We start from the raw sequence: 13864 nt of genomic DNA, 5'->3' as shown, positions 1-13864 counted from the left end.
CCCCAGCAATAGCATGAAGCCTGAGCTCCATACCCTGCTTCTGGACACTCCTAGGTAAAGAACCCAGGCACCCAGAACATGGGCTCTGGTCAGGAATTACCAGTCACTGCCTGCCTGCTGGGCGGTGCTGGGGCAGGGGAGGGGCCCAGGGGCGGGCTGGGCTGGGCCAGCAGGCTGCAGGGGTGGGAGGTGCAGGTGCCAGTGCTGGCCCCACCCCCTCCTGGGCACCCAGCATGGCGCTCCATGGTGAACGCTTTGCAGACACAATCCCTGGTCTTCAGCCCACGAAGTGGCCACCGTTCTCAATCCCACTTTTCAGGTGGAGACAGGCCAGTGAGGGACCCACCCTAGGTGGCTGGCCAGTGGACCAAGGCTGCTCTCGGTGCTGCTGGCCCCACAAAGCAACCATGGAACCGTCCAGAATTAAAGTGTAGCATGAGCACCAGGACACCAGGGAGGGGGCACCACAGGCTTGTTTTCTCTGGGTAGAGAGGGAGGGGTATCTCAAGTGACATTCCAGTAGAGTTAGAAGAACATTCCAGAAGAGTTAGAAGGGACATTCCGGAAGGGTTAGAACTCCAAGCCTGGAGCTCAGAGAGTGACCCTCCACACTGGGGTCCTGAGGCCTCTCCCACCGAGGCTGGGCCAAGTCCTGCAATCAAGGCAGCTGGGTGCTAAGGCTCCTGTCTTGGGGCACCAGGGACCAGTGGATCGGGGTCACAGGTATTAGACACGGAATCTGAGGTACCAGCATTTGAGTTTCAAGTACCAGAGTGCTGGGTCTCTGGAAACAGGTGTTAGAATTGGAGGGAATTGAGTCTGGGCGTGAGAGCTTAGACTACATGGGTCTAGAGCACCAGGTGCCTGTCGGGAGCTTCCCAGATCGAGCCAGGTGTCCAGGTCTAAGGAGACAGAGCAGGGCACTAGGGTAAGGGTACACATGGGCATTAAAGGCTCAGGTATCAGGTGTCCAGGTCCCTGTATGTGGTGCAAGGGATAGGGGGATCGAAGTGCCGGGGTGCACGCTCTCCAGAACTTTCTCCTGGGAGGCTGGTCTTGGCTCCAGGTTCTTGGTCTCTGGCTGCGGGCCAAATGAGCCCCCTTCAGGGCTGTGAACCCCAGCTGGCCCTGGAACAGAGACACCATCTAGAGCAGACATGGGGGGGCACTGTGGGGTCTCAGTGGGCTGAGACCCTCCCTAGAGCCAACAAGGGAGGGGCACAGACGGGGGTCCCTCTGGCAGAACCCTGGGTCTGTGGGGCTGGGGGGCGGGGCCTCACATGTTGCCCTTCCTGCGGCGTAGAAGCACATACACCAGCGCAACCAGAGCCACCACCGCCAGGCCTCCAAAGATGATGCTCAGCAGGACCGCATGGCTCCGAGCTGGAAACAGGGCAGAGTGGTGAGGGTGCTTGCTGGCGGGGTGGGGGGAGAGGCAGGTGGACCGGGCACCCTCACCTGGCTGGCACATGGGGCTGGGCCTGGACCAGGTGCCATCGGCCTGGCAGGTGCTGGCCTCTGCCCCAAACAGGTTGTAGCCGCTGTCACAGTAGAAGTGGATGGTGGAGCCCGCCAGGTAGCTGATACCCTCCTTGTGCCCATTGGGGGGCGGAGCCAGCCAGCCGCAAGATGTCACTGGGGTAGGGGACCAGGAGCAGAGCACAGGATGAAGCTACTGGCCGACAACCCCCACCCCCAACGCTGCAGCTGCCAGCTTAGGAGGTCACGTCCCAGCAGGACGTGCCCATCCCATCTCTTCGGGACCCTAGCCGCCCTCACCAGGCTGCAGGCTCTGCACACGATGCTGGTGCCGCTGGTGGGCCATCAGCGTGCCGTTGCCCACACTCAGGCTCCCAGTGGCCATCACGTCAAAAGTGCAGAAACGGTTGTCTCCACATAATTCAGCCACCTCAGGGGCCTGACTGGGGTTAGGGGTGGTCTCCTCAGCGAACAGGGGCTGAAAGGTGTAGTCATGCTTGGACTGATACAGGAAGTTGTTGACCAGGAACCAAGAGTCATAGGTAAGCAGGGACGAGGCGTTCTCTACAGCCCCTGGGGAGACACGCAGCGGGTCGTGCTGGTGGCCGACGATTCTGGAGTGTCTCCCTTCACACTGCCACGTTCCCCCCATCCCCGGTAGGCCTCGGGGTCACTCACAGTCCGCCCCAAAGCGGAACAGCTCGCGGGAAGTGGCCCTGGGGGGCAAGACCCTCCCATTGCGCAGGGTAAAGTCGTCAGTGGGGTCATCATTCAGTGTCCCAAGAAGGCCTTGCGTGTGGGTAAGGAACTTCTCAGGCAGGAGAACAGTCACACTCAGGAACGGACGCTGGACGATGACCTCCAGGCCAGCCCCGGATGACAGCATGATGGACACGCTGTCTCGGGCAGCTATGGACAGGAACATACCTGGGCACAGGGGGATCTGGAGTCAGGGTTGTCCACTCAGGGCACCGTGCCGTGACTCCACAGCCCCAGGATGAGTGCAGCAGCCTCCGTGGGCTCCCAGGGGAGGAGGGGGTGTCCCCAGGGCCAACCCTGCTGTGACACTCCCTCGCCCCAGTCCCACACCTGTCCTGGGACCCCCACACTGACACAAAGTGCCCAGGCTCTGAAGGGACCCCTCACACCAAGGTCCTGGCTGGGGTGGGGGGGTCACCTGTGGGCTCTCACTCCTCGAGAAAGGCAGCAGCCATGCCCACCTCCACCCTTCCTGGGGGTCCCTGTACCGTCCGCAGTAGCAGGCCCAGCCCAGGTCCTGACCTGACCCACCCCAACCGCAAGAAACTCATTTCATTAGCTCGGTTCCCTGAGGCCGCGCCACCACAGAAGGGGAGGACAAGGGGCTGCTCCTTAGCCCTTGGGGTGGACCAGCATCCTCGAAGCAGGCGATTCCTATCACTGCAGCTTCCAGCTCCTCGTCCCACCATCCGGGCATCTCAGGGTTCTGATCACATGGCTGGGGCTCCATGGGTGTGAAAGCATGAGATGAGACCAGGTCCCCAGGCTGGACCTCTCTACCTGGGGGCTAGAACCTCACTTGCCCAGATGGCCGTGGGCTGGGGACGTGGGTCCACCGTGCTGGGCCCCTCACCATGGGACGCAGGGGAGAGGGACAAACTTGCGCCGCTATGCTGGGACAGCATACGGACCATATCGAGGCCCCCATCTCCACATCCATGCCCCAAAGCCCAGGCTGTGCCCACCATGAGAGGCAAGGCTCAGGTGGGAAGGAGAGGGCATGAGAGTGGCCCGCAGAAGCTCCCGGGCCATCCCGCTCACCTTTCAGGTCCATCCAGCTCTGTTCGGTGAAGTTGAGCACCTCCTGGTTCAGCAGCACCTGCAGGACCCCCTCCTTGCCATCCAGCCGGACCTCCACCACGTCTGAGTTGCCCTCCTGAATAGCCACAGCCATCAGCCCCGTGCCTCGGTCTTGCGTGCCTGGCGTGGCACCTGCAGAGCGGGGCGCTCAGCATCAGCCTTCCTCCTGGGAAGACCCCCAAGCCTCCTGGAGCCCGTGGGCCCCGGCCTCACCCTCCGAAGTCGTCCGGGTCTGGGCCCGCCCGTGCACCCTCAAGTTGGTCAGTGTGGCCTCCAGCAGCACGTACTCGCCACGCCCATTGAAAGAGAAGTCAGCGCCATCGAAGGTGACAAAGTGTGGGTCCCCGAAAGTGGAGGCTGGGGAGAGCAGAGGGTCAGGTGGGCCGCTCTGGTGCAGCCCTGCTCGGGGCCTGGCCTCTGCTGGCACCCACCTAGGCGCGACGGCCGGTAGCTGCGACAGTCACTGGACGGCCGCCGCCGCATGTACCGGGAGCACTCGGGCGCCCAGAGGCAGCAGTGGTAGAAGCTGACGACATCGTAGAGCCAGTGGGAGAGGCCAGGCACGCGGGGTGGTGTGCGGAATGGGGGCGCGCCCCAGTCGTGGCCGCGGTCTGGGGTGCTGCCCCCCATTGAGTCGGCCGTCAGGAGCAGGGTGCCAGCCGCCGTGTAGCAACACTGCTGGCCGGAGGCGTACCGGGGGCTGGGGGAAAGGACAGGTCAGGGCCACCGTTGATGCCCAGCCCGGCCTCCCCGGCCCCCCCCACCGCCTGGGGGGCTCACCTGGCTTGCACAGAGCGCACGCAGTGCACGGCCCCAGGGTGGTAGGTGCACACGCTGCCGTGCTCAATGTCACAGCCGTAGTCAGTCTACAGAGCGGGAGGCTGCTGTCAACTGCCCGAGCCTCAGGCTCTGCCACCCCCCCTCCCCGGGACCGACCCCTCCCCTCCCTCCTTTAGCCCTCAGGCCCCAGCCTCACCTCCCTGGGGCCTCTAGTTGGCCCCTAGCCCTCTCCAGGGCCCCAACAGGGGTTGAGGCTTACGTGGAAGCGGCCCGAGTCAGCCCGGGCCTGAGCCAGGGTGCAGGGGCAGTCCGGCACCTCCTCCAGGAAGTTGGGCAGTTGGTCCTCCAGGTCCTCCCAGGCCAGGCACTGGGCCCGGGCCCAGGCCTCGGGGTCCGCCTGGAAGTCCTCACCCAGGTGCCAGGCCAGCGCGTGCTCGTTGCTCCAGAGTGCGTGCACGTCTCTGTGGGGGAACCATGAGCACACTAAGGGCTTCACCCTTCCTCCATCCCCCCTGCCCCGGGGGCCTCCCTGTTCAGCGTGCTGAGCAGCCGCCCATCCTCTGCACGGCCGGGGCCGGGGGCCCTTACTTCTCCCCTGCATAGTATCTGCTGCTGATGATCCGAAGTGCACCCACTTCCCATCTCTGGTAGTTTTGCGGTGCGGGCTTGGGAGTGAAGGTGAAGGAGCCAGAGTTGGGGATGTTTGTAGCCAGAGGGTACAGGTACGACCACTTTGCGGCCCACTTATCTGAATATGGTGTCCCTGAGGGAGAGAAGGCCTTAGTCAGCCCTGGGGTCCCTCCAAAGAGGCCCGGGGTCCCTCCAAGTCCTGGGGCAGAGGACAGGGCCAGGAGCCCATCTTTGGTGCTCAGAGAGGCCTGACAGATAGACAAGACAGATGATTCCCAGAGGAAGGCCCGTCCCACTGCCCCAGCAAGGACCCTGGCTCAAGGGACCACCGTCTTCTCTTCCCACATGTTAGGGTCCCAGACCCACCTCGAGGCCGGGCCTAGAGCCATGCTAACAGTCCAGGGCCTTGGGAAGGTTGGGTAGAGCAAGCTTCTTCTGTTGCCAAGGCAAGCCCTAGATCCAAGGGCTGGGAATGTCCATACCTCCTCCCGGAGCTGGGCCCAAGCAGCCGGGGGGCTCCAGGCTCCCCCCACTCCCACACTTCCCCCTTTCCCATTTCTTGCCAGTGCCCTTCCCACTCAGCATCCCCGCCTGGGATCTGGCCCTGCCTGGAATCCCTTTGCTCCCACCTCTGTAAGCCCCCAACTCCCAACCCTCAGGGCCCACAGAGCAATGCCGTCGGCGCCGTCGGGCCAGCCTTGGGCTGGGCTTACCTGTCTCCTCATAGCCCCAGAGCTCGATGATGACAGACTGTGTGGACAGAGCCGAGGGCTCCCAGGTCACGGTGAGGTTACCCGTGATCCCAGCTGTGCCATAGTACTGCCAGCGTGTCTCATTCACCAGCTTACTCTTCTCTGTCTCTGATACTCTGTTGGGGTGCACTGGGCAGGGGGTGAGGGGTAAGCGGAAGCCTGAGGCTCCGGGGGCTCTGAGAGCTGGGCGTGCCTCCCAAGGACAAAGCAATGGCAGTCCCACTGGAGCACAGTCTCTCCCAGGCCCTCGTTGTCAGAAAGGACAGAGGCTGCAGGAGAGGTGGGGCCCTGGCCTCCCCCACCTTCCCCTGGCCTGCCTGAGCCGAATGGCCCACCTTGCCGGGGGACCCCGGAAGACCCCAATCCCCTTTTGGACTGGGAGTCCTGCGTGGATGCCAGGAGGCAAGGGGAGGAGCTTGAGAACCCTGGCCCCCATGGTTGGGCGCACCTCCAAAGGGACTGGTTGAGCCAGAGCAGCCGGGCAGGGCTGGCAGGCGAGGCATGTCTAGGGTAATTCCCTGTAGGGCGGCCAAGGCTCAGTAAGGCAGGACTCACCAGCTAGCCAGGTCCCCGAGCGTGGAAAGGAGCGACCATTGTCCAGGGAGAGCGTGAAGGGGATGCGGCCTGTCTCGTATAGCAAGGGGGACACACAGTGCACACGTCCAAAGGAATCCACGTGTCCGAGGGTCTGGATGCTCTCCTTAAACCTGTGGGGATTGCAGGTGGCAGGAAAGGTGGGGCCTGGGTGGGGAGACCCCAGCCAGCTAGTTGCCCCTGGGTCCCCAGCAGGCACAGAGCCCCTCAGGCCTCCCACCTGCAGATCACGCCTTCAGTGGGGCTGAACCAGTTGAGATGCTGCACTACGAAGTCCTTGCCACCCATCATGGAGCCCGAGTAGGGAGAGATTTCCAGGCAGAAGTCCCGAAAGTCCGAGCAGCAGGAGCTCAGGCCGGAGCAGGTTGGGTGGCAGGAGCAAGACCCATCCCGGTCTCCACAGCGCTGGGAGCAGCTCCCAGGGGCACCTGGAGGAGAAGGCCCTGAGCGCCTGGCTGCTCAGGCATTTTTTTTCCCCCAGCGCCCAGGAGAGAGAAGCATCCCCAGGAGAATGCGGACCAGGAATCGCACTGACTGCCAAGTGAACACAGTAGAAACCCACAGGCCCCGTGGGGTGAGGGATCCTTGGTACAATGATCTTGCAGTTGCCTGAATGACTTGCCAGAAGGAGGGGAGATTAAGGGCAAATGCCTCCAAGCAGAGATTTTTGCAGCATCAAGAGAAGCCTCTAGGGCAGGACTGACCTTCGGCCACCAAGTCCCGGGAGACCGCATCCTCAGACGGCCAGAAGTGGCTGAGCCCTTGACCTGGGCTGGGAGGTGGTCTCTAGTCCCCAAAGGGTCGGTGGACCCGGTCTGGTGGGCCTTCTGGAGTCCCACTGGAAGCCTGGCAGGAGCTCATTCTCCAGCCTCGGTGTGTCCCATCTCCCTTTGTCAGGCAACACTGGCTTACGGACTGTGGCCCCCAAAGGAGCCCCACCCTTAGGGGAGAGGGTGAGGAGTGCTCCTCTCCTCTGAGGGGAAAGGAGAGTCATCTCCAGCAGAGGGCTGGAGGGTGGTTTTGTGTGGGGCTGTGGACATCAGGCCTCAGCATTTACCACCCTGGGGACCCATGACAGGACTCCATACCTCTGTAGCGGGAGTGGCTGGGCAGGCTGGAGGGTGGCACTACAGACACCGAGGCAGGGATCACATGTCCCACCTGGCCCTTCCCTACCACTCCACCAAAGGAGGCCAGTCAAGGGCTGGGTTTGGACCTGAGCCACCCCAGGTGACCCCACTTCACCCAGCGCAGCGACTGGCACTCAAGAGAGTCAATAAATATTTATTGACAGATGATGTGAGGGCTCAAGGGAGTGGGGGAGGAGGCTGAATGAGGCCAGTAAGTGAGCTAAGGGGTTGAAGGGTGGTGGCGCTTCCCTGGGGTGTGGCGGTGTGTGTGGGGGGGACGTTTGCTGGGAGCCTGACACTGCCAGCCCAGCCCAGCCTGAGGCTCTGGGGTAGGAGCCTTTCATCCAGACTTTCCCGGGTTCAGCCCCACCTAATAAGGACCCACAGTCTTGCCTCTCACCCGTCAGGGGTCCTAGGGGGGCTGGGGCCCACTTCACGTGTGAGCACACCCTTCCCCTGGGCTCGGGGCTGCAGACTGAGGACTCTTCTGAGACCTTCCACTGCTCCCGGTGGAGGGGGGAAACTTTCCTCCCAGGCAGCCTGCACCTCCCAGCGGGTTCAGGGTGGGCAAAGCCCAGACTCCATCCTGCCTGCAGTTCCCGGACTCTGGGCATCCCGGAATTTCTTCTCACAACCCCCAGTACAGTCCCAGATGGCCTGACAGATGGACAGAGGCTGAGCAGAGGGGTGTCCACCTGGGCACGGCCGCAGCAAGCAGGCAGAGAGAAGACGGGGCAGAAGCGCAGGGTGGGGGCGTACCTGCTGCAGGCCGGGGGCCGGGGCCGGGGGCTGTCGCGAGCAGCAGCAGCAGCAGGGCCCAGAACAGGACGGGCGGCTTCATCTTGCGGCCTGAATCCGCAGCCTTGACGCGCAGCAGTGGCTGGCCGGCTGCGGGCCGGCTAACTCCCCTCGGCCTGGCCCCGCCCCGCCACGGCCCGTCCCGCCCCGCCCCACCTCGGTCCGTCCCGCCCCGCCCCAGCTGTCCCGCCCCGCCTCGCCCGCCTCGCCCCGCCCCGCCCTGCCCGGTCCCCTCTCAAAGTCCACAGGATCCCCCGGGGACCTGTAGGGCCCATCCTGCTCCGTTAGCACATTCCTGACCCGCTGGCCCGGGACACGGTGGGAGGGGGTCCGAGGCTTCCAGGGGTTGGATCCAGATGTCTAGAGGCTGCAACGTAGCCCACGGGATCCCACCTCTGGTCCAGCCCCGAGGAGGCAGGCGGGGCTGTTCCTGCGGTCTCAGGATTCCAGCGCCCAGGGGCCCTCAGCCACAAACCTCTCATCCCTTTTCCTTGGCTTCCCTACCCAGAACAGGTATTCCCAATCCCTCCCCACAGCCTTGCAGGGAGGGAGAGCAAGTAACTTCCTGCTGATCGCTGGTAAGGGTGTGTGGGTGTGCGTGGGTGCTGAAGGAGGGCTGGAGGAGGGGGCCCCTTCTGAGGGAGATAAAGGGTGTGGGAGGGGCCCAGGCAGGGCAGGTTAGCAGTGGGGTTAGGGGCTGAGACCAGAACCCCCCTTCCCACCCTGGACTGGAATCCCTGGAGTGGCGTGGGCATCTGAAACAGGGCTCCAGAGAAGAGCCACAGAGCCCCACCCACCCTTGGCTGTAATTCGTAGAATTTGCATAATCTCCTCAGTGTAATCTCTTCAGTGTTCTCTCTCCTCAAGCGCAGGGAAGGAGATGCAGGTCCAGATGTAGACAGGCGGGTTGAAGGTCACTGGGAGAGGCGGCAGTGCTGGGCCACAGCCCAGGCAGCTTCTTGGAGACCTCCACTCCACTCCTGAGGCCTGGGACTCACTGGGACCCTGCCACCTGGGCTGGGTGTCCAGACAGACAGATAGTTTTCTCCCCAGAGGCGGGGTCCAAAGGGGACACATCCCCAGACCTTGGAGAGAGCTGAAGCTGGCGGGGGGCTATGAGCTAAAGCCATCTGGCTGTGACCCATCTCAGCTCCCGGGATCTGGCCAGCCCCTGTTCCCTGGGCAGCACCTCTTCCCGTCAGGTGGATGGGTCTGCAGTTTCGTCAAGAGGTGGCTCCTAAAGGTGTCGGGAAAGCCAGTTGGGGTGGTTAGAAGCCACAACTCCCAGTTTGGTTGTGGGGTGCTCAGGTCACCCTCTGTAGGCAGGTGCTGGGGGCTGATGCTGGGACTCATCCCAGGCTCAGGATCGAAGGTGTTCCCTATGGCACAGGTCAGGGGAAGGAAGATGATAGGAATGCTCCCAGGATGGGTCCCAGGTGCCCTGGGGGCCTGAGAGTCAGGAATTTGGGGAGAGGGCATCAACTGAGTAACTGTTGCCCTCGCCTTGCAAAGAGCCTGAATTAGGGCAGTTCTGGCAAGTCTTCCCAAGGCTGTTATGCTCCTGGATCCCCATGATGGCTCTGCCAGGTGTGGGCTGGGGACCCTGGCAGTGCCCAGCCCATGAGGGGCACCAGGCAGCAAGGTGCATCCCCATCTCCCTCCTGGATGGAGAGCCTTTCTGGGGAGACCCCTGGGGGTAGGACCAGCCCAGATCCAGGGTAGGGGGAGGAGACAGCTAGGTCCCCAAAGCACTGAGGTGTTGTAAAGAATGAACTTATGAACAAAGAGCCCCAATTTTATGTTGCACTGAGATCCACAATGTACATGGCCAGTTCTATCAGAGAGCAAGTGTGGTGGAAGGTAAGTGCCTTTCCTGCCAGCCCCCACTCCCCCTTCCTGACACTGACCCCACCTCTCAGGGTCCCCTGCACTGTGTCCCTATCACAAGAGAGTTCCTCAGCCTGGCCTGGATGCTGCCTGCTCCTCCCACCCCTGCCCACTCCAGATGGGCACACCCTACACTCTTGAGTCCTTCAGGGGACACCCCAGAGGCCCCTTCCAGGCCTGGCTCCAGTCCCACCCAGAGGGTCTGTGCTCCCCTCTCCCCCCTCACTCACCGCCCATCCCCAACTCTGCCTGCTCCTGGGAGGCCCAAGGGTTGGTGCCTGACCAACAGGAAGAAGGGCCCAGAAACCCTGGAAGGCAACCGGTTGAGGGAGGCCCCCCCCGGGGTTGAACAAAGAGGCAAAAGCAACTGTTCCATCTTTATTAGAAAAGAAACCAAAAAAAGGGAGTTGGGGTGAGCCCAATCCTAAATGACCCCTCTGCTGTGACACAGGCAGAACCTGGCTCATCCGGGCATCGAGGTGTGGACATGGCCACCTGGGCTGGGCGTGGGCACGTTTATACAAAGTCACCATTTCATAGAAAAGGATGCCAGCCCTGTTGTGCGAGCCTCCTCCAGGCCCCCATGCAGTGGGGACAGACAACGGCCTAGGCAGGTGGGAAGGACACTGCAAGGGATGGAGGCTGGGCAGACCAGGGCCTGCATAGGGAATCGTGCTGTGCCTGGGTCAGGCATGGCCCAAGGGGTTCAGGCCAAAGTGGGGAGGCCCCAGCCCTCAGATGTCCATATAGTCGTCATCCTCATCTGTCTCGCTCTCCAGAGAGGACTCCTGGCTTGACGTCTCCAGGACCTCCAGGGCCGGCTGGCACAGGTTCTCCTTACGCACATTGGCTGCTGACTGGGCTGACAGGATGGCAGACTGCATACAGAGCGGGGCAGGGCACTGGTCAGGGGTGGCCCAGGCCCGGCCCCAGTCCCGCCTGTAGCCCACGTCCCGCCCATGCCCCCCACTCGGCACCCATGGTCACCTTCAGCTTCTGCTTGGTCTCCTCCGAGATGCTGCCTTTGGGTGAGAGCAGGGTTGGGGTGGGCGGCGTGACGGTGATCTCAGGGGGGAACTTGGTGGCGGCCGAGGGGATGACCAGCTTTGGCATGCTGGGCAGGAGGCGCGACTTGGCCCGGCCAGGCTCTGCCTTGCCGGGGGTGCCCTCGGGTGGCTGGGCACTCACACTGCTGGGCACCTTGGAGCTGGTGACTGTGGGGTGGACCGTGGGAGCTGAGCCTTGCTCACAGCCTCCTGGACCTGCCTGCCCTTCCCTGGCTTGAGCATCAGTTTCCCCTCTGGAAGACAGAGGCAACCAAGAACACCTCCTCCTGTGCTTTCTCTCGGCCCTCTGGTCTGTGCTGGCTGGCAGGCTCAGGCCCCCTGCTGTGTCTGCCTTCCCTGACTGCCCAGGTCTGGCTCTGGGCTGTGGGGCCTGGGGATTAGGACCCCCTGGGGAGTCCAGGGCCTAGGAAACAGGCAAACCCCTAGAGCTTTCCCAAGGATTCTGCAGGCCCTGCAGGCACCGTGCACACATGAACTATTCCATCCTGCATCAATCCTAGGATGCATGTCCTCATGGTGTCCATACCCCAGGGAGGATGCTGGGGCCCGGAGCCAGTCATGCGGCCCCCGTGCATTCACTTGCCCCTCCCGCGCCAGGGCTGTGTATCCCCAGAGCCTGGAGGCAGCAGTTCCAGGGCAGGCAGCCTCCGGGACGCTCTTAAGAATCCTGAGCCATGGGGTCGGCCTGGCTGGTCTCCACATTCCTCCGAGGTCCCATGGCTTTAAAAGGAGCGGGGCTTACTCAGTGCCCATGCCTGGCTCTGCAGCGCTGGCACCAGGCCCTATGGTCCTGAGTAGGGTCAGTGAGATCCCTGAACCTGAGGAATCCCCGAGGGGGCCAGCCAGTTGGGAAAGGATGACTACTATGCAGACAACGGTCTGGAGGGCCCTGGCTCCTCCCTCCACATGTCAGCCACTCCCTTGGCCCCCATCTCTGGGCTGGGGGGCTCCTCCCCAGGACTGAGCAGCCTCAGCTTGGGCTGGCCACTGGCCCTTGCCAGTCTCTGGAGCTGGAGGTAGGATAAGCGGCTGTCTACTGCCCAGCTCTTCAGCCCAGGCCTCCATGCCCAGCTGCCACTCCACTCGGCTTCCCCACCACTGGGTCCTCCCAGGCCCGGCTCCGCCAGCTGTTCACCCTGTGCCCCCCCAACCACGGCAAAGCTCCCCACACTGCTCCCAAGTTGCCTTACCCTGGCTGCATGTGGGCTCGGCGCCTGTCCGGGGCGTGGGCTCTGTGGGCCAGCAGTGTGGCTCTGCCGAAGGGCTCTCGGGGACAGTCTTCACCTGCTCACTGCACAGTGGCTCCTGGGTTGGGAAGCCCATGCCCTCTGTGGCTCCTGCATGGAGCTCCTCTCCCTCTGTGGGGACACAGGAGGGCTGTAAGTTACAGTCCTCACTCAGCCTGGAAGACAGGGACCCTCCCTCCTGAACCCTGGGACACCTGGCAGGAGACCTGCGCAGAGACAGCTTGCCACCTCCACCTGTGGACCAGCAGGGGCTTCTCTGGAACAATCGCATGGGTGGGGCCAGGCTGGTCCTGGCAGAAAACCACTCCCACTCTGGGTGGACACTGGTGGGGCCAGCTCACTAGCTGGGGTCAGTGTGGGCCTGACACAGCAAGGGATCATGGACACTGTGGGCTCCCCAGCCCCATCAAACACCATCACGGGACTTCAGAGGTGGGCTCACGGGCTCTTCCCTCTAGCCTGTGGGAGAGGCACTGAGAAACATGGTCACGACCCAAAACCAAGCCAGCTAGCTAACACCAAAGTGGATGGAGTGGTGTGCTGGCACCATGCCCTCCCGCCAGGCCACACCTTCCCTGGCATGAGGCAGGGGCCAGGAACTGGCCTCCTTTGAGCCAAGGCCTGATGGGCCTGAAGGGTGCTGGCTGCACCTCTGGCTGCCAGCCAGGCCGTTAGTCAGCATCGGTCCACGGGCTCCCAGCACCCCCCGGGTTGCAGCCGCCCCTCAGCTCCTCCTGCATCCAAGCCTCCTCCTGTTCCTTTCCTCACCTTACTCCTCTTTTCCTTTGTATTCAGGCCAAGATGGCCATCACCTCACCACCCTTCCACTCCCCCACTTCCCCATCAAGTCCCGCCTTCCCCTTCTCCAGCAGGTGAAGTGTCCCCTCAACCCTCCTCCACCCGGGGTGAAGCAGGAGTGAAAGCTCTTGGGAAGGAACAAAGACGGGGTGACTTAGCACCCTGGCCTCCTGCCTGCTGGCTTCCAGCTCCTGGAGGACAGAGCCTTCCCTGGCTGCCTATGCCATGAGCCAGTCCCTCTCTTCCTCAGGACCCACTGCCTGGCAGTCATGATCATAGCCTCTTTGTCCTAGGGTCCAGCCCCCTACACTACACCCCCCTACACATCCCACAGGCAGGGATGAGCACCTTGGAAGGCTCTTTCTGCTGCCCTCCTGGACCTGGAGAGCAGGGGCCACAGCCCGAATTCAAGTCCCTGAATCTGAGTGGGACTTGGTTTGCTGGGGCTGGGTATGCACTCATGAAGCAGGCCCAGTAGGTGTCTGGTCCAGGCCTTTCTAGAGGTGGTACCACTCTGCCTACCTCTGCCCACCCTCTTCTCATGCAGCTGTCCCCTGCAGGGTCTGGAGCAGTGCTAAGGTGGCCTGGAAGGGCAGCTGGCTTCCCTACTGATAGGCATCTATAGGACAGGAGCACATTGGGGGAGGAGTGGAACAGGGTGCAGGGAGGGCCTGGAGCTGGCAATATGGATGGAGGCTGCCCTCAGCAGAGCCAGGTGTCATGCTGGCTCTCTCCTACCCCAGGGGGCTGTCCACCCTCTGCAGGCCCTTTCCTCTTGGTGGGCTACCAGGAGGAGAAGGGACACTTGGGACAAGGGCATCTAGCAGAAGCTTCAAGTACGTGGGTTAGTGCTCCCTAGGACC

The 13864-nt window shown here is 62.8% G+C and overlaps 2 protein-coding genes across 2 annotated transcripts in view; both read right to left on the bottom strand.

The window, feature by feature from the left end:
• Nucleotides 1-455: 455 nt before the first annotated feature.
• Nucleotides 456-8064, bottom strand: SUSD2 (sushi domain containing 2). Its single transcript, XM_032876024.1, has 15 exons — nucleotides 7964-8064; nucleotides 6295-6502; nucleotides 6036-6187; nucleotides 5442-5609; nucleotides 4687-4861; nucleotides 4358-4559; nucleotides 4099-4184; nucleotides 3750-4018; nucleotides 3532-3675; nucleotides 3280-3438; nucleotides 2158-2406; nucleotides 1780-2052; nucleotides 1459-1635; nucleotides 1281-1383; nucleotides 456-1128 (listed from the first exon to the last, which is right to left on the bottom strand). The coding sequence occupies exons 1-15, from the start codon at nucleotides 8043-8045 to the stop codon at nucleotides 1104-1106; spliced, it is 2472 nt and encodes an 823-aa protein (XP_032731915.1). The 5' UTR covers nucleotides 8046-8064; the 3' UTR covers nucleotides 456-1103.
• A 2190-nt stretch (nucleotides 8065-10254) lies between these two features.
• CABIN1 (calcineurin binding protein 1) overlaps nucleotides 10255-13864 on the bottom strand; it is a 156022-nt gene continuing 152412 nt past the window's right edge. The window contains 4 exon segments of the mRNA XM_032876019.1: nucleotides 10255-10767; nucleotides 10877-11112; nucleotides 11115-11189; nucleotides 12147-12314. Of these exon segments, the coding sequence (XP_032731910.1) occupies nucleotides 10624-10767; nucleotides 10877-11112; nucleotides 11115-11189; nucleotides 12147-12314 (623 nt within the window). The 3' untranslated portion in view covers nucleotides 10255-10623.

This window comes from Lontra canadensis, unplaced genomic scaffold, assembly GCF_010015895.1.
Source record: "Lontra canadensis isolate GAN:19392208 unplaced genomic scaffold, GSC_riverotter_1.0 scaffold57, whole genome shotgun sequence".
NCBI classification, from domain to species: Eukaryota; Metazoa; Chordata; class Mammalia; order Carnivora; family Mustelidae; genus Lontra; species Lontra canadensis.
The sequence above is the reverse complement of the archived record's forward strand: the minus strand, read 5'-3'. Positions and strand labels throughout refer to the sequence as shown.

Bases quoted from the DNA above. Each gene is read 5' to 3' on its own strand.
- SUSD2 (XM_032876024.1), bottom strand. From the start codon at position 8,045: ATGAAGCCGCCCGTCCTGTTCTGGGCCCTGCTGCTGCTGCTGCTCGCG. The intron at 6,503-7,963 runs GTACGCCCCCAC...CTTCTCCTCCAG, and splicing joins CGGCCCCCGGCCTGCAGCAG to GTGCCCCTGGGAGCTGCTCC. The intron at 4,862-5,441 runs GTAAGCCCAGCC...TCTCTCCCTCAG, and splicing joins CTGGGGCTATGAGGAGACAG to GGACACCATATTCAGATAAG.